The sequence below is a fragment of the Marmota monax genome, unplaced genomic scaffold (assembly GCF_021218885.2).
Source record: "Marmota monax isolate L192 unplaced genomic scaffold, Marmota_monax_Labrador192_F-V1.1 WCK01_AAM20220418_F8-fsc00023, whole genome shotgun sequence".
Taxonomy (NCBI): Eukaryota; Metazoa; Chordata; class Mammalia; order Rodentia; family Sciuridae; genus Marmota; species Marmota monax.
In genome coordinates, this window is record NW_026692907.1 from 608,123 (window position 1) to 632,478 (window position 24,356).

General features: G+C 40.3%; 1 protein-coding gene across 1 annotated transcript in view; it reads right to left on the reverse strand.

Annotated features, from left to right (window-relative positions):
• Positions 1-5,332: 5,332 nt before the first annotated feature.
• The window catches only part of LOC124096863 (calreticulin-like), a 29,233-nt gene continuing 10,209 nt past the window's right edge, over positions 5,333-24,356 (reverse strand). The window contains exons 3-9 of the mRNA XM_046450908.1: positions 20,550-20,753; positions 18,375-18,469; positions 16,745-16,954; positions 14,325-14,438; positions 13,340-13,483; positions 7,718-7,810; positions 5,333-5,864 (exon numbers count right to left, since the gene is read on the reverse strand). Coding sequence (XP_046306864.1) covers positions 5,613-5,864; positions 7,718-7,810; positions 13,340-13,483; positions 14,325-14,438; positions 16,745-16,954; positions 18,375-18,469; positions 20,550-20,753 — 1,112 coding nt within the window. The 3' untranslated portion in view covers positions 5,333-5,612. The remainder of the gene's footprint in view (positions 5,865-7,717; positions 7,811-13,339; positions 13,484-14,324; positions 14,439-16,744; positions 16,955-18,374; positions 18,470-20,549; positions 20,754-24,356) is intronic.

Here is a 24,356-nt window from a genome sequence, read left to right on the forward strand (position 1 = left end):
TGTGGCTCAGTGGTAGCGCGCTTGCCTAGCATGTGTGACACACTGGGTTCAATTCTCAGCACCATATACAAATAAATAAAATAAAGGTCCATCAAAAACTAAAAACAAATAAATAAATAAAACAGCACAATAAAACTCATCCTACCCAATGGAAGGTTAAAAATTAAAAAGGAATATATAGTAAATTGATATATTGGGGCTCAGAAAGCAATATTCCAAAATATGTCACTTTGGCATGTTGTACTTTGTACTGAAGGACATTGAAAGAGCCTCGGAAGCAAAGTCTCCCTTTGACCTTCTCCCACTTTTCTGCCTCCCATCCCTCTTTCTTCCCCAAAGTTAGTCATAAAAAACAAAATATACCACATCCCCAAGGTGGGTCATAGAAACTAGAAATATCACCCTAACCTCACCTCCTTTTCTGTATAAGAGCTGGCCATAAAGAGCTTCTCTGACCTGCCTTGTCTGACAGAAGGTCATTAAGATCCTCATTGCAGGAAAGCTCCTGTCCCATATCTCAGAAGCCAAGATGGGTTTCCCTTCTCAGTCTATTACCATGAGGTCATATCTTTTTTTTTCCAACCACATTTTTTTACGTGACTGTCCATTCTTCATTGAATCTAAGTATAAAAATAGTTTCCCCTGAATCTTTGAGTCTTTATTTCTGAATGTTCCCTTGTCATGTAAGCCCCCCCAAATCCCTTTTTGATCCTGTTCTGTCCTGACACTATCACTGTCAGGCACTATAACTGTCCTGCCCAAGCTCTGAGCTGGGAACTGCCGGGCTCTCAGCCTAGCCCTTCCTTGTGTGTCACCCCACCTGGCCCTTCGAGCGAGGCCTCTTAGCCCAACCCTATCCCATCTCCCATCAGGCCCAGCCAGGGCCCTGCCTGAACTCTCAGTCTGTCCTGAGCCTGGCTCTCAGCCTGCCCTTGTTCAAGTGCTGAGCCAGCTTTGCCCCAGCCCTGCCCCCGCGCTCAGCTGGGCTCTGCCTCTGTTTCTCAGCATGAGTAAGGACAGGAGCTGTCATCTAAATCTTTCATTAAAATAATATGTTATGCTTTTCTCTTATTAATGTCTCCTTTGTTATAGGGGTATCTGATATGACCCTTAGAATGTATGAGAAAAAGCTTCACATCTTTCTGCCTCTACAGATGGTGGAACTAAATCTTAATGTACAGTATATTAAATGTAAAAATGTCAATATTGCCAATTGGCTTTTTTTTTTAAAGGAAGGAATTTTTTTTAACACCTTTATTCTATTTATTCATTTGTATGTGGTTCTGAGGATCGAACCCAGAGCCTCACATGTGCTAGGTAAGCACTCTACCGCTGAGCTATCGCCCTAGCCGCTCCCAATTGGTTTTTTAAAAATTTCAAGCAGGGTGCTGTGGCTCACACCTGTAATCCCAGCAACTGAGGAGACTGAGCAGGCCGTTCATAAATTCAAGCCCAACCTTGGAAATTTAGCGAGACATTGCCTCAAAATAAAAAATAAAAAGGGATGAGACTGAGCATCAAAGCACTTTCCTACCATGCACAAAGCTTTGAATTTAATTCCCAGTGGGGAATAAAATTACACAATAAATTAGCTAGAAGAAGAGACATACTTAAAAATACAAAAAGACAGAATAAAAATAAAAAGATACACGAGGCAAATATGAACTGGGTTGTGATCTTAACATCTGTCAAAGAATAATTTTAGTCTCAAAAACTAAGAGATAAAAAATTATTACGTATTCATAAAAGAAACAATAGATAACAAAAAAAAAAACTAAAAAGATAACAATAGAAACAAAAGATACAACACATGGATGTACCTAATCATACAGACAGAAAATACATAGAACCCATAGGGAGAAATACAGATGCATAACTGTGGCTGAAGATTTTAATATCCTCCTCTCAGAAACTGATATATCAAGGCTTGAATAGTGTAATTATCATATTCCAACAATTTTGCATCTTATATGAGTAGCTTCCAAAAGGATTAAAGACACAATAAATGTGAAAACTAAAATTATAAAAAAATATTAGGAGACTATTATAGTTTGGGACTGAGGAGAAGGGAAGAATGAAACTTCAAAAACACAAACTACAACACAAATATAGGGCTGGGGATATAGCTCAGGTGGTAGAGTGCCTGCCTAGCATGTGTGAGACACTGGGTTCAATTCTCAGCACCACATATAAATAAATAAATAAACAAACAAACAAATAAATAAATAAATGTCCATCAACAACTAATAAAATATTTTTAAAAAGACACTGGGGGCTGGGGCTGGGGCTCAGTGGTAGGGTGCCCACCGTGCACATGTGAGGCCCTAGGTTCAATCCTCAGCACTACATAAAAATAAATTAAAAAAAGATATTGTGTCCATCTACTAAATAAATAAATAAAATTTTTAAAAAGACACTGGTCAAAGTAGATAAGATAATAGAAGATTATATTTGAAATACCAGGTATACAAAACCATTGAAAATAAGTAAAAGGACAGCAACCCCTAGGTTAAAAAAAATTAAAAACAAGGGTAAAGAAATACAGGGAGAAAAATAAATAAAATTTAAAAGTTACATTGTCACAGACCAAAAATGATAAAATGCCATATGCCCTAAGTTGAACTAACCAATCAACACATGGAGACAAAACTGGCAGAAAATATGTACAATAAATATTGCACAGCTATCTCTGGATTTTAGAATAGTGTGTGTGTGTGTGTGTGTGAGAGAGAGAGAGAGAGAGAGAGAGAGAGAGAGAGAGTGAGTGTGTTTATGGGAATTGAGCCCTGGGCTTTGTGCATGCTCCCCCACTGAGCTACGTCCCCAGCCCTTTTCTGTTTTGAATTTTATTTTGAGACAGGGTCTAAATTAATTTGCCTGGACTGGCTTCAAACTTGAGATCCTCCTGTCTCAGCCTCTCAGATAGCTGGGAGTACAGATGTGCACCATCATGCCTGCCTTGATTTTCTTCCTAATACATATGTCAGCTCCAAATTTTTCACAGCAAAATCAGTTTCTTTTGAATATTAATTAAATAAAATTAGAAAAAAAATTTGAATCACTTGAAGGAATATGATTCAGTGGCAGAACAGTGGTATTTAAAATATAAATCCTAAAAAGAAACAAAAAATTTTTTTCAAAGTCTGTATGCATAATGGGTGAAACTATGTACACATTTTTTTCTTTTTAAATTTACCTTAATTTTTGAAAAAAAAAAGTGTATTTATACAATTGATCAAAATAAAAGACAAGGGCTTAGGTTATAGCTCAGGGGTAGAGCACTTGCCTAGCATGTGTGAGGCACTGGGTTCAATTCTCAGCACCACATATAAATAAAAATAGAATTCTATCAACAACTTAAATAAATAAATAAATAAATAGGGCTGGGGATGTGGCTCAAGCGGTAGCATGCTTGCCTGGCATGCGCGAGGGCACTGGGTTCTATCCTCAGCACCACATACAAATAGAATAAAGATGTTGTGTCCACTGATAACTGAAAAATAAATATTAAAAAATAAATAAATAAATAAATGACAAAAGAAAATTTAGCAAAGGTGGGTGCCGAATCTTCAAAAAATATTCAAAGAATCATTATTTTTTACTCTTCCCTCAAAAATGTGCATGAAAATCATTATCTTTATCTGGTGATACTAAAAATATGTAAAAATTAGTGGAACATATACTCGACTGAGCAGAGCAGATATTTTTAGTAAACAATACTCATCAGACTGGCATCCTTAAAACTTAGATCACCCCAAACACCAGCCCTCTAACCCCAAGACAAAATGTTCCGACTCAGCCCCTGTAGCCTTGCTCTTTTTCATAATGGGAAGACTCTGATGCTATAGAAGTAGGTATAAAATCAAGCTTCATTATCCAGAGAGTATTTCATAGATTTTTAAGGTCTCTAAACTACACAAGGCAGCCTGCAGAAGGGAAGGATGAAGTTCTTGCTGCTCCTCCATGATCTTACCACCCACTGCCTGTCATCTAAGTACCCTACTCTTTGATTCTGAAATTAGGTCCACACTTCTTCTTCACTGGACAGACTCATGCATTATTTGATCTCCCTTCATTCACAAAGTCTTCCCTGAAACCCCCAGGCAGAGTTTTGTTCACTTTTTCCAACTACCATGTTCCAGATTTGTATCTGAAGCCCTGTGTTATGGTTTACTGAACCATATGACAGTCATGTCTGAGCCTGACTCACTGGATAGTGGATGTAATTTTTTTTTAAGGTACACTTTTTTTTTTTAAAGTACACTTAGTCATTTCTTCCATGTAGAAGGCTGCCTACTCTGTATTCAATAGCAGTTAGGTACTCACATATTCAACTGATTGGTGTGGTGGAAGGATAAGCTTTGAAACCAAAAGAACTTGAGTTCAAATACTGGCCCTGCCCCTTACTAACAGAACCAGAACAAGTGACCACTATGAATATTAGATAAGCACACTGTAGGAGCTCCACAACTTCATGAGAAAGTGTAATCTGTAAAGGATGAGAATGCAAGTGATAATGGTGTGTGAACAGGTGGTACAGAAAAGATACAAGACCAACGAACTTGCAAATATGGAAAAAATTATTTAAAAATTAGCGGGGGCTGGGGTTGTAGATCAGTGGTAGAGCACTCGCCTTGCACATGTGAGGCACTGGGTTCAACCCACAGCACCACCAAAAAATAAAATAAAGAAAAAAAAATTAGGACACAAAACAGCAGAGAAGAGAATGGATTGCAAATTCAGAGCTAGCCTCAGCAAAAGCGAAGTGCTTAGCAACTCAGTGAGACCCTGTCTCTAAATAAAATACAAAATAGGGCTGGGGATGTGACTCAGTGGTCGAGTGCTCCTGAATTCAGTCCCCAGTATTATAAATAAATAAATAAACAAACAAACAAATAAAGTAGCTTTCCTTATGTTAAGAGGAAATCTGATTTTGTTTCTAAGTGCTTGATACATTTGCAAGATGAAAACATCAATGGGCACAAGTACAAGCATCAGCGCTACTCAACAAAGACTAAGCAATAGAAATATTTAAATGAAATAAAATCCTTAGGTATACTGGGACAAATTGAAAATGAAGATCAGGTTGACACAGATTAACACCATGATAATGCTAATTTTCATAGCTACAACTTAATTAATTAATTAACTTATTTGTTCTGCAATACTAGAGATCAAACCCAGGGCCTCACACATGCTAGGCCACTGCTCTACCACTGAGCTACATCCTTGCCCTTTTTAAAATTTTATTTAGAGACCTGGTCTCATTAAGTTGCCCAGGCTGACTTCTAACATAGTTACTACTTTTGACTATATATTTATATTCAGGCACTTTACACATATTAGCTCATTTTAATCCCTACAACAACCTCATGAAATAGAAATGATCTCTCCTTTCCACTAATAAGGAAATGATCCCAAGAGGTGATGAGACTTTCTGAAGATCTTGCAGAGCAGAGGAGGTGGGTAAAAATAAAAACCCAAAGTTTCTTCCAACAGTCTCCTTTTTCATTTTTCCTTTTCTTTCCACACATTTTTAAAAATTGGTGCATTAAACATTTCTCCTTCTAAGTACCATCATCTGCTTCAGAGCATCATCATTTTTTCCCCAATTACAGTTCATCCTTTTGGTCAACACGGACTTCTTCATTTTCACCCAGCAAACCTCTTTCTTCATTATCTTCCTGCACCTGCCTGTCGGAATTTCCTGGTTCCTCTTCGGGATCCTCTTCATTTTCCTCTTTTTCAAGTCCCCAGATGTCATCTTCCCGTTCTTCTTCCTCTTCCTTTCTCTTCTTGGCCTCTTCTTCCTGTTTTCTTTTTTCCATTTCTTCATACAGTTCTCTCCATTGCTTTTCTATGTCCTGTTTAAAATGTGAAATTTCAAAGTAATTTACAGAAGGAATAAACAAAGTTAACCCACTTTAGAATATCTGGCATCTTCCCATAGCCTAAAAACTTTTTGGGATGGTATTTATTTGCACACAAAATTTCAAATGTGTGGGATGAAAATGTGTGTGTGTGTGATTTGTAAATAAAAATTGATTCAGAATTACCAAATATTTATTGAATGCCTACTGTTGCTGCTGAACACAGAGCTAAACAATCTACACACATCATTTATATTCCTCACTGCAATGCATGAGGTAAGTGTTACTTGTCCTACTTTCTAAACATAGGATCTGAAGTTTGGACTTCTTTATACATTTCTTATTGCTCTCCCCAAATTGAATGTAAGCCCCATGGAGGCAAAAAATTTTTATTTTATTTCTTGGCTACATACCTAGCTTTGAACAGGCAAATATTTGTCAAGTGAACAAACGGTTCAATAATAATAGTTATTATTAAGCACATATTGTATGCCAGTAACTTATGAGATAGTTGCTATCATTATTTCCAAATAACAAAGAGGTTAAATAACTTGCTCAAGTTTATACAGCCAGTGAAGAATGGAGCCTGAATTTGAATCTAAGCAGTCTAGTTCCAAAACTCATACTCTTTAAAAAAATTTTTTTTAGTTATAGATGAACACAATGCCTTTAATTTTGTTTATTTATTTTTATGTGGTGCTGAGGATCGAACCCAGTGCTTCACACATGCTAGGCAAGCACTCTACCACTGAGCCAGAACCCCAGCCCCAAAACTCATACTCTTTTTTTTTAACTTGCAAAATTGTTACATTTGGTAGATGTCAAGGAAAAATACAAACCCAATTTTTTTCTTTCCAAGGGAAAGCAGTAGTCCAGCCCTAAGTATGATGCATGCCTTGATTCTAACGAAAACTCATACTCTTAACCAATATGTAATAGTGACTCAAATAATATTTGATGATAACCCCCAAATAAACAAGACAAAACCATACTAAAAGGTATAAAAAAGTCTAATAACTTTTCCCCATAATTATTACTTTAAAGCTTTTTTGGAAGTATCAAGTACCTTTTTTTTTTTTTTTGGTGTCTATGCTTTGCAAGAACTTTAAGGATGTTTCCTGTTGGATAGTCAAGCACTGGCTACACCCTGCTTGAATGGGCCTTCCTGCAGAGCCAGGACATCTGGATGCCTGGTGTCACTATCATAAGGCCATTGTCTCAAGTATTACTCCACCCATACAATAGTTCTGGGAGGGCAGAGAAGCTAGTAAACAGCACTTTCTGCAAGCCATCCATCCAAAATGGGCTCAGTGGCTCCCTCCTAGAGCACCACACTGAGTACTCAGCATGATGCACAAAAGGTATATGAGTTCTGGGTTCAAACTTGAACTCATCAAGTTAAAGAATGCATGTGGTCGACCTTGGACAGTTTATACTCTGAATCTAAGTTTCTACATCTGAAAAATGGAAGTAATAATATCTTTTTAGGTCATCTTAAGGGCTGAGGTGAATATTGCAAAGTACTCACAGAGTCATGAGTACAGAGTTGTAGATGTCCAATGAATGTGAGTTCTTTGTCTCACTTCTCAAGGCCATGTGACCAGCTGTGGGTCATGATGTGAGACTGATTTTTTAAAATGCAAATAATAGGGGCTGGAGTTGTAGCTCAGTGGTGGAGCGCTTGCCTTGCCCATGTGAGACACAAAGTTGGATCCTCAGCACCACAAACAAATAAATAAATTAAATTAAGGTATTGTGTCCATCTATAACTAAAAAAAATTAATGCAAATAACAGTGCACAACTGAGGACACAGACATTTGGAATACAGGGTGGGGGAACATCTTACCTTTCTTATTCCCCAGGTCTTATTTCCAACCTCTTCAGCAAACTCTTCATCATTTGTAAGAAGGAAATTGTCAAATATACTGCCTGATTTTACCTGTTAAAATAAAATAATGGGATTATTAAAACTGGGTACTTAAATATTAAAGGGTCTGAAAAAAATCACCTGGAGACAGGCACAGTGGTACATGCCTGTAATCCCAGCAATTTAGGAGGCTGAGGCAGGAGGACCACAAGTTCAAAGCCAGTTTCAGCAACTTAGCAAGATCCTAAGCCAATTTAGCAAGATCCTGTCTCAAAAATAAAATATAAAAAGGACTGGGGATGTAGCTCAGTGGTGAAGCTCCCTTGATTCAATTCCCAGTTCCAAAAAATAAATTAAAAAAAAGAAAAATCACCTGGAGGATAGGGATGTAGTTAAGTGGTAGAGCACATGCTTACCTATTTAGGGCCAGGGATTCATTCTCAGCACACACATACACAAATACAGTTCACTAGGAGGCCCTTGCTAAATGCAGATTCCCAAGCCTTAGGCACAGAAATTTTAATTAAAAATGGAGTTTGGGAGCTGGGCACCATGGCACATGCCTATAATCCCAGCAGCTCAGAAGGCTGAGGCAGGAGTATTTTGAGTTCAAAGCCAGCCTTGGCAACTGAGAGGGGCCCTAGGCAGCTCAGTGAGACCCTGTCTCTATATAATATATATACATATATATATATATATATATATATATATATATATATAAAAGGGGGGGCTGGGGACGTGGCTCAGTTGTTAAGTGTTAAGTGTCTTAAGTGTCCCTGGGTTTAATCCCCAGTATCAAAAATAAAATAATTAAATAATAATAATATTGATGGAGGTTAGGGTGGGAATGCAAAGGTTATTAAAAATTCAAATCATCCAGCATGCTTTACTGCCCCAGATGATCTGCTGTAGAAAGAAGTTAATCTACTGATATCCAAGGCTTGGTGTTCCTTCAAGCCTCTACCCACTATTTAAGAGATCTGTAAAGAAACTTCCATAATTCTGCTAACCTCTAGTTTGTGCCCAGTGGCTCATGCCCCATCTCAGATTGACAACTCCTCCTTCTGATGATGCCTACATATAGATACTATATTTAAGGTCCTCTCCTTAGAATAATCAGAAAAACTAAAAGAACATGGGGGAAAGAAAAGTTTTCATAAGAAATATAAGGAGAATTTAAATTCTCTAAAATTTAGATCCTATACCATATTTCTCTATTTTCTTAAATAACAGTTTCAGTATTCACCATTGAAAGAAAGATTAATTAAATTCATGGCATGTAATATTTTCAGTGTTTGTTTATTTACTTCATAACAAAGGAATAGAATAGAAGGAGCATAAGACCTGGAATCAAACAGACCAGTTCAACCACATAGTAGTTGTATGATCTTGGGCAAGTTACTCAACTCCTCTGATAAGAGAAGTAAGGGAAATAATAACTCCCTGTGATAGTGTCATGAGAATTAGAGCTAATATGTGCAAAGCACAGTGTCCAGCAGATAATAGATGCTCAGTAAATGATAATAGTGATTATACATTTTTGGTATCTGGATATATTTCAAAACAAACAAAAGGAGGGCCAATCAGTGATATTTTACTTTAGCACCATGTTAAATCTTCAAGTCAATTTCATGGGAGAAGTTGTGTGACCAAGAAAAAGCCTCAGGTGAGTTACACTATGTCGCTCCCCAAAGCTTTGAAAACTTCCGCCTTGCCATACACTTTTGTGACCAAAAAGGGTTTTGTTGTTGTTTTTTCGTATTTTGTTTATGTTTTTGTTTTTCATGAGAAAGACTTTTATTTGGCTCATCTCACCCCACCAACCAACAAAATAGATAGAGATTGTTATTTTGCTCTGACTCATTTGAAAAAAATTTGTCTACAAAATTCCTTGTGCAGGGACTGAGGTTGTGGCCCAGAGGTAGAGTGCTCGCCTACCATGCATGAGGCACTGGGTTCGATCCTCAGCACCACATAAAAATAAAATAAAGATATTGCATCCACCTGTAACTAAAAAATAAATATTTTTAAAAATTCCTTGTGCAACTGTAAGATATTTTCTGACTTTGGGGATTTTTTCTTTTCTTTTGAGTTGTCAGCAATCTTGCTTAGAAAACTGCCAGTTTGCCTGGTGTGGAGGGGCAAGCCTGTAATCCCAGTAACTCAGGAGGCAGAGAGAGGAGGATTGCAAGTTCTAGAATAGCCTGGGCAACTTAGGAGACCTTGTTTCAAAATAAAAAAATAGAAAGGGGTTGGATGTAGCTTAGTGGCAGTGTGCCCCTGGCTTCAATTCCAAGCACCAGCAAAAAACAAGGAGAAGGAGAAGGAGGAGAGAGAAAGGAAGGAAGGAAAGAAGGTGATCAATTGTTGGCTTTTCCATTTTTCCTGTTTCCAATATTATTAATCTCCCTTGGTCTCTTCAGTGATCCCTTGCTCTCTTATGTCAAATTCATAGATTATGAGAGTACCAGTCCTGCTTTCAAAAACTTACCAGTGGGATGACCTTGGTCTATTTACCTCCTCTCTATGCTTATGTTTTCATCTGCAAAATGGCAAAAAAATATACCCTCTCTGGTTTCTTCACACAGGAGAAAAGAACACATAAGAAAGAGCTGTTTTTTTTTCTTGGTGGTGCTGGGGATTGAACCCAAGGCCTTGTGCATGTGAGGATGTTGCTCAGAGGCAGAGCACTTGCCTAGCTTCCTAGTCTGGGTCACCAGCAACACACACACACACACACACACACACACAAATTGAAAAAAAAAAAAGAGTGGAGATAGCAAGTCCTACCCTCCTGGCTTCACAGGTCTTTGACACAGACCACCTGACCTAAAGGATATCAATGTGCTTTGCATTATGGCTGGGCTATACTCGTTGAAGTTTACGTTACTGAATAGATCATGAGGAGTCCCAAAGGAAAAGTATTTTCTTTGCTCTGCCACCCCCGCCTAGCCTCTGCCTTGACCAAAGAATGCAATTACTTATATCTAAAAGGAAAAAAAGTAAAGGGATTATGTTTGAAGGCCTCAGAACAGGGAACAGGAGGGGTCAGGGCAAGGCAGAAAAGTCAACCGACTTACTAAATGGGGATGAAGAAAGGACAGAGAGGGCAACTGAACCAGCAGAATATCCAAAGGCTGGAAAGGGGGTTAGGATGGTTGGGGAGGGGCAGGTAAAGGAATATCCATCATTTTCATGTGTAGAGTCCCTTGGCTTTTCCAATAAGATGCAGAGACTGTGATAAACTGTATGCTCCAGGTTAGCTGAGTGGGGATGGTAGAGTAGACAGCTCGATTCCAGACCTAACTAGATGTTAGAGGGGAAAAAATGCCTTCAAGGGCGATGTTAGCATCATGCAGAATTCTCTCTCTCTTTCTCTCTCTCTCTCTCTCTCTCTCTCTCTCTCTCTCTCTCTCTCTCACACACACACACACACACACACACACACACACACACACCATAAAGAGGTAATGCTGGGGGTTTAGAAATAGAGTCTCACCCCAGTCCCAGCATCTGTATTGTAATAAGGTTCCCCAGTGACTTCTATGCATGCTAAGATTTGAGAAGCATTTCTCTGGCATGGTTTAAATTCTTAAAATAGAAAGGTTTGCCTGCTTAGAGAGGCTGAGAGAACCCAGAGCAATTAGTGTCAAATAATTTTTAATTTTGTAGATGACTAAAGTTTAAAATGTGTACCTTAAGGATTTCATTGGGGGAAAAAAGAGGGGGGCATTTTAAGACAATAATCAGACTAGGCATAGTAATATGATCACATGTGTTTCCAAGATGTAGAAAGTTCCTATAATGTATTAAAAAGGGACAATTAAAAAAAGAAAGATAACAATGCAAATTTGTGTAAATTATATCCACATTTATCAGATAAACCAGGAAGGAAAGCTGTGCTATTTTTCTCCGCCACTGCTCACCTGAATCCCTTCCCTGCACCTGGTAATTTACATATGTGACCTCCTTGCACTTCTATGTTGGTGTCCTTGAACCAGAAAACACAAAAGTGGAAATAAAGTGGGAAGTGAATAAAGAAATTAAGAGACACTTGAAATATGACGTGTCTAATCCAGAGACCTTTGGTGGCTGTGAACTATAGAAATAAAACAGAGATTTCTAGGACCAGGGACCTGCCAAGATACACCCAAGGATAAGTGGCTGTGGTTTCCATAGGTTCTGTTGTATTGTGGGTGTAGTCATTACAGAAAGAACTTTAGAGACTGACAGACATGTATTTGAATTATCCTGTCTCTCCCATGCACGAGCTGTGTGCTCTTGGGTACCTCACTTGACATTTCTGAGCCTCAATTCTCTCCATTGTAAAAGAGGTAATAATAAAATACCTTACAGAGGTGTGGGAATTAAGGGAGAAAATATAGCTAAAGCATTGATGCCAGGCCAATGTTTACAAAACCAAGTTACTTCCTCTCCAGGCGAAATCTTCCAGGACTATGCAGATTGACATTTCTAGAGACTTCCTGGGAGGGATTATGGGCCAACACAAGTCTCAGGGAACAAAAAGATGGAAAGGAAAATGACTCTTCAAAGTCATGAGAATCTGATCCTTACAGATAGGGCCAAGGAGAGATGACTGGCAGAGAGAGAAGCAAGGCAGGGCCTGTCATCAGGGCTGGGACTATCACTTCCAACATCTGTCCAGGGATTTTAATGTTTCAGACTTTTGCCACATCTCTGGTTTCTGTTTATCTATAGAACTACCCTTCAGGAATCATATAGGACCAGCAGAAGTGGTGTAAAGTATCAGAACCCTGCATCTAGCTAGGTGTGGTGGTACACATCTGTAATCCCAGAGACTGGGAAGGCTGAAGCTGGAGGATCACAAGTTCAAGGCCAGCCTCAGCAACTTAGAGAGATCCTGTCTCTAAATAAAGTATAAAAGGGCTTGAGATGTGGTCTAGTGGTTAAGCACCCCTGGGTTCAACCCTAAGTCCAAAAAAACAAAACAAAAAAACCTGGACCTGGTGCCAGAAAGTCCTGCACTCAGGTCCCAGCTTCCTTTTTCTTTTCTTTTCTTTTCTTTCTTTTTTTGGGGGGTATGGGGTGCGGGTACTGGGGATTGAACTCAGGGGTGCTTAATCACTGAGTCACATCCCAAAGCCTTTTTTGTATTTTATTTAGAGATAGGGTCTCACTGAGTTTCTTAGAGCCTCACTAAGTTGCTGAGGCTGGCTTTGAACTTGCAATCTTCCTGCCTCATTCTCCCAAATCGCTGGGATTACAGGCATGCCCCACCATGCCCAGCCCAGATCCTAGTTTTCTGCTCACTTTCCCGGTTGTATATTATCTGGCAATTTAACTTTTCTGAGTCTCCTTTTCACATTTAGAAATAGAAGATGTATAATGAAAATTAAATGGCATATCCCTTAATGCCACGCTTGGTACATGGTAGGAACTCAGTCAATTTTAGCTTTTGTAAGAGCTAAAATTACTAGGATGAATATAATTACCCATTTTAAGGATGAGAAGTTTGAGGTTTGGAAAGATAAAGGCTTATTCAAGTTTGTGATTTCCAACCTGGGGATCTTTCCACAGTGTGAAAACTAGAACTGTTGATCAGAGTCCAGAAAGCTTTACCTGCCAAAGGTCCAGGCCAAGAACACTGATGTTATAATAATGACAAATGGTGGGGTCAGGCTTATATTTAGGGTTGTCTATTTCTGGATGAATCCACTCTCCCTGGTAATTGGGATTGTCAATGATCCGAGGTTTCCACTGTCCCTGAGCAAAGAACCAAAGCAGAACACAGGATTAACATTTTTCCATTCTTCTGATCTCATGTAATCAAAAAGGCCAATCAATTCATTAGAGTTGTTGTGTATTAGACATAAGAATTCAGAACAGGATTCCTCGAGCTTCTTTCCCTTTCTTTGAGTTAATGCACAAGACTCTTTCAAGTTGCCTTTTCTACTCAGAGGGTGCTAAAGGATGGGGCAGAGACTCATTCTGAGCCTGTCCCCTCTCTGCATGAGCTTATTCATGAAGTTAAGAAACTGTGGCTTCTCAGAGAACATCATCTAAGTATCTTGGCACTCGGGCCAATCTCGTCCTGGTGGGTGGCACAGGAAACTGTGGCCAAATAAAATGCTTGCCTCAGTCAGTTTTATTGTTGGTCCACTTGTCAGCTGACTTCTTTAGCTCTTGCTTTTGACAGGAGGTCAGGAATTAACCCTTAAAAAGAAGTTCTCCTGTCCCCTAACAGCTTGAGTTCGTGCATGTTTTACCCTTTCCCCTTCGGGCCCACTTCTGAGACTTCCAGATACTGACCCCAGACCCATTTCCTGTTTGGACCATGTTCTTTTGGCTGCTTTCCACTGCACTGGACAAGCTCCTTGCTCAGGAGCTTGAGCATTGTCTTTACCAGCCTATCCTCTCCCAGTTGGGCACAGCCCTGAGAGAAGGGTTGGCATGAGGACAGCGTTATTTGGGGTAAGGGAGTAGAAGGGAGGGAAAATGACCACAGGATCTCAGAATTTGTTTTGTAAATTAGAATATACATTGCTTCTATCTTATTTCTCATACCCATTGGAAAGACACACCGCCCTCCCTACCTCCACCTCACCTTATATTTGAGGTTTGGTATCAGGGGCCCTTCCCACTCCCCATCCATCGCCTCATTCCAGTCATCTGGCTTTTTGGCCTCTGGGTCTGGGATGTACTCAAAGTCCTCCCAATCCTAAAATGAAATGTTTTTTTCATGCAGATAGATATGTGGTCTGGAATGAAACTGGGGCCCCAAGTTTAGTCAGGAGGAACTGGTTCCCTACCCCAACCATCCTTCTGATCACCTACATAAAGGGCCAGCTCAGGACTTTGTAAATAAACTCCTATGCAGGAGAGAAAAAGCCTTTAAGCAGCAACTCCTGCCCCACCTCTGGGTTCTCTATCACTCTGACCTTGAGTACTTGAAGCTCAAATCAGATAGGAATTTCCCTTGTCTCTGACCTCACCCTTTCCCCAAACATGTGCTTATTATGGTTTGGATGTGGTTTGTTCCCACCAGCATTTAATTGCCAGTGTGATGGTATTGAAAGGTGTTGCAATTTTTGAGACAGATTTTCTAGGCAGGGTTCTCTCAAGAGGATAGCTCCCAGGATAGGATGCTAACTCTGTTTCAGGAAGCTGAGCCCCAACCAGCTAATCAGTTTCCATCTTCTTCTGGTTCATTTTGCAGGGGGAACAGAGGCCTGCAGCCTCTCTGCTTTCACCCAGGACTTGAGCCAACTCTGACAGCATCAGGTGGAGGGTTTCACCAGGAGGGCGGATCTATGGTTAATCTTGCTGCCCTGAGCCTGCCCACCAGGCTTGGTAGGAGTTTAGACCTAATTTTTCCCACGGTGCTGAAGGCCCAGACACTCTGCCTGATTATCTGTCTTAATCTCTGCCTAAATCTCCCTCCCCCTGTAATTGGAGTCTTTTGCTGAATCTCTTTACATAAGGTTACACTGCAGGCTTCTCTTTAAGAACTGTTAGTCAGCTTTTTGCCACTGTGACCAAAAGACCCCACAAGAACAACTGAGAGAAGGAAAAGTTTATTTTGGCTCATGGTTTCAGTTATTTACTCCATGGTCAGCCAAGTCTGTTACTCTGGGATCAAGGTGAGGCAGAATATCATGGCAGAAGGGTGTGGTAGAGAAACAGGGCTCACCTCATAGAGGTCAGGAAGAAGAGAGAGAAAGCAGCTGCAAGGAAGATGAACTCTTTCAGGTCACATTCCCCAGTGACCCATTCAAACTAGGATGGACTGATTAGAGTACAGTTCTCAATCCATTCATTTTGCCTCTAAATATTTCTGCATTAACAAAGGAGTTTTTTGGGGACACGTTATATATCCAAGGACCAAACCCAGCTGTTGGGTTCCCTGCTGCCCTCACCTACCCCAAGCATCTCCTCACAAGAAACTGACCCTGCTCTGACCTGTGGAGTAGCAACATGGCAGGTGGGGCCCTCCATGGGCTGGCTCTGGAAGACTTCTAGGCTGTCCTCCTATCATGTACCACCTTGAACTTTATCCTCCCAAAATACTGAACTGCTGCTTCAGTTCTTTTCACAATCATATTATTTTCCACCTAACCATTGCACCTTTGCTTCACCTATTCCCTAGGTCTGGAATGTCTTTCTTCTAACCCATTTTTACTTCCCTTACTCTAGTGAATTTATTGTTTGAAATTCAGTATGTTATAAAGGATATAAATGCCATATATTAAGGATTTACCATGTACCAGACATTATGTTCTGTATTTTATATTAGCTCATTTAATCTTCACAACAACTTTCATGCATGGGCATCATACTAATCCCTGTTTATGAAACTGACTTTCACAACAGTATGTTCTTTGCCCAGGGTTTGTTAGTAGGTTGAGTTCTCATAGTTAATAAGTGGTGGAACTCACATTGATGCTCATGTTTGTCTGGCCCCAGAGTCTATTTTTCTATCCCTTGGGTTAATCTAATCACTTAAACATTATCTTCTTTCTCAGACCACAACCTATATACTCCACCCCAAACTGGGCTTGGGCTCTCACAGGCTTTGACCTCTCTGCGTCTCAGCACTGATCACAGGGTATGATCTTTGTTTTCTTATCTGCCTCCCCTATTAGACTCTGAGTTCTTGGAGAATAAGGGTTGTCCTTGTCAAAGATACCTCCAGTACAGCTTTCCAGAATGATAATGAATCAATGAGTATGTACCTTATATTGCCCATATCAATAACTTTGGAGTCAAAGAAATAGAGGTGCAAATCTTCCTTCTAATGTGTGTGTGCTTGGGCAAGTCACTTCGTTTTCTAACGTGTTTCCTTATGCATACAACACTGCTCACAGAGGTTGTCAGAAGGATCCTCAACAAATGTGTGTTCTCTTCCCTCCATACTGCTTTGAATACTGATCTTGATGGGCCCAGTCTCTGCTCTATCATTCCCAGCCTCCTCCTCTTACCTCACTGCTGGGATCCCACCCACTTCCCAGACAAATATCCTCTGACCTCAGGTTTCTTATCTTCAGGATCTTCTATTTGCGGGCGTTCATCCCATTTCCTTGGTTTCCGGGCATAGGGGTCTTTTATTTTCCTGGGAGGCAAGAACTGCCAATCATCCTCCAGTTCCCCAGTTGCCACTTGCTGGTTGTCAATTTTGACTTCATAAGTAGCATTAGGACGAATGATCAGAGTATACAGGTGAGTGTCTTTATTGATCTATAAAGGAAATGGGGAAATATCTCAGCTCTATATTGAACTTCCTGGATCTCAAGCATTAAATACAAGAGATCCACCTGAATGCCACCTCCCACATTTTCACAAATATATTTTATCACATCTTCCTCCCCTTTCTCTGGTTAACCCTCTAGGGATCCTGGGTCTGTTGTCCTAGTACACACTCCTCCAGTCTCCCTTACCTTCCAGCCTCCCCTTCACAACAGCTCTGATCATTCTCTGATCTTGACTTTTTCTGTCTAGCCCACTAGACTATGAGCTTCTCAACAGCTGGAGTCATATATGATCCATCAGTTGCTTTCCTGCTCCAGAGGAGGACATCAGGGAGCTCCTGCACACATAGCCCCCACACCATCCTCCTCAGGAAGGCTCTGGGTTTGAACCAATAACCCAGGCCCGATGGCTTCTTTAGACTCAGTTTCTATCTTTTCTGTGCCCTGCCTGTGCCAAATCTCTGGCAGTACCACTCTTCCTCAAGTTTCCTTGACTTTTCTCAAGCAATTTTCTCCTTTAGGAATTCAGTTCTCTGTAAAATTATCATATCCCTTCAAGTTATGCTCATCTTTGAAAACTCAGCCCAGGAAAAAAGTTCTTTTAGGAAGGATTGCTGGACTGGGGTTGTGGCTCAGTAGTAGAGTGCTTGCCTAGCATGTACGAGGCACTGGGTTCTATCCTCAGCACCACATAAAAATAATTAAAATAAAGGTATTGTGTCCAACTACAACTAAAAAAGTATATATTAAAAAAAAGAATAAGCATTGTCTAAGCCTCCAGTTTGAGTGGGGGTCCTCCCCTGTATACCCAGACCCCAATTATACTAGGTGGTCATTTTCCTTTTTTTTTTTTTTTTTTTTTTTTTGTGCTGGGGATTGAATGAAGGGTCTTGTGCATGCAAAGCAAGCACCTATCAACTGAGCTATATTCCCAGCCCCAACTTTCCTCTTCTTGACTCTTATCTTCACTTAATTGTAAGTTTTATCAGGTCAGAGGTCATGTCTAGCACATCGTCCACCCCCAAGTCCCAGCACAGAGTTAGCATTTGGTGAGTGTTTGTCAAATTACTCATGAAATCCACCTACTTTCTTTTAGCTAAACTTAGTGTCTCTAGCCTGATGTTACTATAATAAACTGACCCCCCATCTTAAAGCCCAGCATTCCTTACCTCCCCATTCTCCCCAGTATCTAGCATTAGGGACTGGGCCATGCCATGCATTGAGAACTTGATATGACTTTCACAGGCTTCTGGATCAGCTGATCTTTTGTGAATTTATAGCACTTCCTTAGCTCTACTTTCTAATCTGTATAATGTAGATGATAGTGTTTAGTTTATAAGGATTAATGAGATAACATATATAAAATGCTATCCTTCCCCCCAGGCTGAGTACCAGCCCTATACACTCACCCTGCACTTGATGGTCTTGTTATTCTCATGGTATTTCCCTTGGTAATGAAGGATGACCTGTACTTTGTTGTTGCCAAAGCCACAGATGTCAGGTCCTGGAAATTAAACCCCAAAGCATGATTTCACATCAATTTCAGGCAGTTTGCCCAGTCCAAGGCCAAGATCCAAGACAGACACAGCCTGTGTGTTAATCAGTATGATCAGCAAGAAATACATGACATACTCTACTGTAGGAATATTTGAGAAAGATTTAATGAAAGGAATCTTTATAAAGGCAGGGTCAGGACATTGGGAAAGCTATAGTGCTATCTCAGGGCTAGGAAGTGGGGTTAGTCCCACCCAGGGCCTGAAGGGGTAAGGAGGAGGAGTTACCAGAGCTTGGAAAAATAGTCCTGTGGAGAAGCAGCCAGGAGAAAAGGGTACTCTTAGTTGAGGGATACAGCTCTTTTCTGTCTCTCTGATGTCCTGCCAGGGATCCTGTTGACCAAACCAACCGGAATCCCCTCCCGTGTCAGGCATTTTATACCATGTCATTTAATTCTCACAAGTAGGTATTACTATCTCCACTTTTAGCTGGGAAAATTGTGTCTCCGAAAAGTTAAGCAGCTTGCCCAAGGTCAAACAGCTAATAAGAAGCCTTGCTGGGATTGAAATCACTGCCTACCTAGTTGCAGAGCCTTAGGGCCTTTCTACCTTGTGAAAACTCTCAGGGGAAATATTTATTGATCAGTAACTCTGAGCCCAGAGAACTTTATATGCCAAAGGTTCAGGAATAGACTTTAACCTAATTTTCAAGTTCACCTTCTGAGTTAGTGTTCTCTGACTATCCAACACACACTAACACCCCTACAATGTGCTCTAGCTACATTGATGTTCTCACCATTTCTCTACTTCCATCTGAATTTTATGACTCAAGTTTTGCACACATGCTTCCCCCGCCCTCATTATATACCCTCTACTTCCTTCCCTCCTTATTAAAATCTAACTCAATCTTCAAAGAACAATTAACATCTCCTCCCAAAGTCCTCCAGTTGAATTGAATCATGCCAGGATCTCATTCTGTGATCTTATAGCACCTCATTAATATCTTTTAAAAAATATGTCCTTCATTCTTCCTCCCTGCAAATCCCTTACAGAGATTGAACTCAGGGGCACTTTATCACTAAGCTACATCCCCAACCCTTTTCTATGTTTGATTTAAGACAGGGTCTCACTAAATTGCTTAGGGCCTCACTAAATTGCTGAGGCTGGCCTTGAACTAGCTGTTCTCCAGCCTCATCCTCCCAAGAAGCTGGGATTACAGGTGTATATCTGAGGGTTCATTCCATCGGTTAAAAAATTATTCAATTACCTGAAGGTATATGGATGAAGTAGAAAAAACACAGGCTTTAGAGGCAAATGGACTGGGTTCAAGTTCTGGTTTCCCACTTACTCACTTTGGGCAAATTCCTTGCCTGAAAGAAAACCCAATCTTGTAGGGTTGTTTGAGGATCAGATAAATAATGTACACATAAAAGGGAAAAAAATCACATTTTTATTATTTCCAATTTTCCTACTACTACCACTGTGTACACATACATTTCTTGTGAGAAGGGTAAATTCTGAAGAAAGAAAAATGAGCAAAGACACATAATTTTGACAACCAGCTATAAGAATGAAGGACATATTTTTAAAAGATATTAATGAGGTGCTATAAGATCACAGAATGAGCTCTGAATAAGAGATCAAATGACAAAAAACTAAGTAGGAAAAGGGGAGGATGCAGAGCACAGTGTTTCATTGTAGTAATAGCTTTTGAGACTGTGTACATTGTTTATGACAACCTTCTCTCCTCACCCCCAACCCAGGAGTATTGGGAATCAAACCCAGGACATTGAACATGCTGGGCAAGCACCTCAACCACTAAGATACAGTTCCAGTTCCCTTCTCTTTCCCCTGTGCTATAAATTTGCAATACCAGGCACCTCCCCACCTCTTTGGTCTATTTATATTAACATTTAGGTTTAGAGTTGCTTTTTTCATGTCCTGTTGAAGAGTCCTACTGCACAGGTGGTGTGAAGCTATCACATTACAAATTTTGTTCCAGGTCAACGTAAATCTTTTCAACAACCACAGTAGTTCTTATCTCACTTAGTACCTTGTAGGACTGACAGCAACTGCTTTCAGAGAGCTTACCAAACATGATGTAATACTCAGATTCTGAATGCATATCCTCTTGGTTCAGGGTGGCAGGAAATAGTTTCACATACCCGCCACCGCAATCAATGCCTTGCTCGTGTTTTACTGAAAACTGAACCACCAAGGTCTCATTCTCATTGCTGAACGGTTTAAACCTTGTTGAAAGGGCATAACATTTGGCATCTTCACTGGTCTGGAGACCTAAAAACAGAGAGCATAGAGACTTTAGGATTAAATGACCAAAAAGCAACCAGAGAGACTCATCACTTGATCTAACCAATCTCTGGTATTTTCTCACACACAGTAGCTGTGCTGGAAGTTTTATACTTGTAATCTCATTCAAGCCTTAGAACAATCCTGCAAAATGGTATACCCCCACTTTACAAGTCTGGAGGGTGAGTTCTGGGGAAGTCAAGAGACCTGCATTGGACCACATTCCTGATAAGGAATCAAGCTGGAAGTTTTAGCCACATTTGACAAATGCTTTCTTTCCTTCTATCCAAGCTACCTCTGCTTTTCAAGAGATATTTAAACACTGCTCTGTAGCTTTACAAAACAAGGCCCTGGTTTTGTTTTTTTTTTTTTTTTTTTTTTTGAGACACCTCCTCTCCCTGCCCCACCCAGGCCAAAATGAGGCTCTGCCAGGCAAAAGTGCTGAGGTTAAAAGAGGCCCTGCAGGGGCAGGGGCTGTGGCCCAGTGGTAGAGTGCCTGCCTTACACATGTAGGGTATTAGATTCGAGCCTCAGCACCAGATAAAAACAAATAAACAAAGATAATGTGTCCATCTACAACTAAAAAAATGTTTAAAGAGAGAGACCCTGTATCAACTCTTAGATCAAATGATCATCTTTGCTATTGTTGACTGAACACTTAATCTTTTTTTAAAAATATTTTTTAGTTGTAGTTGGACACAATATCTCTATTTTATTTATTGTTATGTGGTGCTGAGGATCGAATCCAGCGCCTCATACGAGCTAGGCGAGTGCTCTACCGCTGAGCCACAACCCCAGCCCCTGAACACTTAATCTTTACCAGACAATATGTTCATTCATGTGTGTTATTGCACTTAATCCTCATAAAAACCTCATTAGTTGGGCTCTACTAATGTCTCCACTTTGTCATAAAATTGATGAGGCCATTTCACTTGTCCAGGACCACCCAACCAATCCTTCTAATTCCAGAACCCCCAGCCTCCACTTCAAGTCTTTTTCCTCCTCCCTCTTCAGCAAATATCATGGTGGTCAGGGATCTTAGAGTCTTTCTAGTCTAACCACATTACTTTATTGATGAGGAAAACATGCTCCAGCGAAGAAAGGTTACTTATTCAAGATCACACAGTCACAAATAACAGACAAGCCAAGTCTCCTGGCTCCCAGGCCAGTAGTCTTTATTATGTTACGCTGCTGCCCAGCTGACTGGTGATGGCTCTGCCTCTTTAACTGAGTCTCATTTCCTCATTAACAAAATGTGGATAATTATTTCTGTCTCACAGGGTTCCTGGTGAAGGTCAAGTGAGCAAGAGATGCGAGAAGTACTTATAAACTGTCAACAGAAATCCCATAAGTCATATAAAGAATGGGTTCGTGCAAAGTGCTTTTGGAGACAAAATCATTCTTGTATGTTAGACCCTGCAGTCTTGTTCAGTATTAATTTATCTCTTAGCTTTCCATGTACTTTTAACTTCTTTATCTCTAATTGAAATTCCCATTATATTTTAACATAAAATACTCCCCACTTTTTTCAAATTTCCAAGTTAATAAATGCAATATTTCTATAATTTAAAAAAAGCTATCAACATGCAATGTAAGGGGCTATCATGATTCATGCTTGCTCAAGGTCTTTACTTCATGAGCTCACAGTTCTCTCTACTTCCCTGAGTCACACTCTGGTGAATTTAGGTTTATTTCAGTCCCTTTGAGTAATTTTTAAGCTCCTGAAGAACAGGGCCATCTTTATATTCCCAGCATCTAGGACAGGGCCTGGAATAGAGGAAATGCTCAATAAATGTGTATTGAGTTATTAGAAGGATGATAGGTTCTGATTCAGATAAGTTCCCTCAAGCATTTATTGCACACCAGGCTCTTTGATAAGTACTTCCCTGTCTGACATCATATTAAGAACTGTGCACATTTTTATTCCATGATGACTACTACTACTACTATTTTGCAGTACTAGAGATTGAACCCAAGAGTGCTCTACCATTAACTACACCTCCAGGCCTTTTGTTTTTTAGAGACAGGGTCTCACTCAGTTGCCCCCAGCTGGCCTCGAACTTGTGATCCTCCTGCCTCAGTCTCCCCAGTTGCTGGGATTACAAATATATGCTATTGTGTGTGGCCTGTTCTCATTTTAAAGAGATTTTTTTTTTGTACTGGGGATTGAACTCTGGGGCACTTGACCATTGAACCACATCCCCAGCCCTATTTTGTATTTTTATTTAGAAACAGGGTCTCACTGAGTTGCTTAGTGCCTCACTTTTGCTGAGGCTGGCTTTGAACTTGTGATCCTCCTGCCTCGGCCTCCTGAGCTGCTGGGGTTACAGGCATGTGCCACCCTGCCCAGCTAAAGAAAATTTAAAAGAGATCTTTCTTCAAAGATCTCAGGAAGGGGAGCAGTTAGAGAAGCCAGGAAAGACTTCCTTGGAGAAAGGAGTGGCACAGGATCAGAAGAGCAAGTTTTTTGTTTGTTTGTTTTTTGTGTTTTTTTTTTAAAGAGAGAGAGAGAGAGAATTTTTATTTATTTTTTGGTTTTTCGGCGGACACAACATCTTTGTATATGGTGCTGAGGATCGAACCTGGGCCACACGGATGCCAGGTGAGCGCGCTACCGCTTGAGCCACATCCCCAGCCCAGAAGAGCAAGTTTTGAGGCTCTGTTCTGCCAAACTCTGCCTGATTCAGTTCCCCTTCACCAAGCCTCTTTCATACCCCGGGGACCTTCCAGACAACCAAAAGGAATCTGAAGAGCTTGAGTGGGATGAGATGTGAAGGATGACAATTGAGAGTGAAATGATAGGAGACAGGTGGCTATGCAGACTGCCCTACTGGAGTCACCATGACACAGGTGTCTGTCCCATGGGTCACTCAGTCTCTAATTCTCTAGAAGCAATTTTCCAGAGTGGATTTAAATAAGATTTAAAATGCTCAAACCAGTTTATAATGCTCTCCTTCAGTAAACATGAAAATGAGATGCATAACAGTAGCCAGGAAGGAGAAGATGGGAAATCACTGCAGAGAATGATCAATGAATTCTATTTATAGACAAAAGCTTTCTGAGACCAAAAACCCATGCTAACAGTCCTAGTCCTCAGAGCTCACTCTTTCTTCACAATACTATTTGCCCTTAAAATGGCTCTGTCTAATGAACATGGCAAGTGATGATATTGTCTCCTAAAATCAAGGCTCAGAGAAGTAAAAAGACTTGTTCTAATTGTATAGTTAGTAGGTGATGGAGTTAGCCCTAGGTCTGTTTTGCTCCACTATCTACAATACTAAACTGCTCTAGGGAAGAGAAACATTTGGACATTATGCAGTGCTTTCTTCTGCTTCAAGTGCAGAGTGCTACTTGAAAAATCCAAGGGGGGTTGGGAAAGCAGCATAGTCCGAGTAATGAACAGTTTCTGAAGCCAGACCCACAATCAGATCTCAGTCCCACCCGTTGGCAGCTGGTTATATGGACTTGAGCTCATAACCCAACCTCTCCTAGGCTCCTTTGCAAAACTGGGAAAATAATAGTGACCACCTCATAAAGTTGTTAGAAGGATTAATGGGAATAATATGTGTAAGGACCTAGTTTAAAATGCCT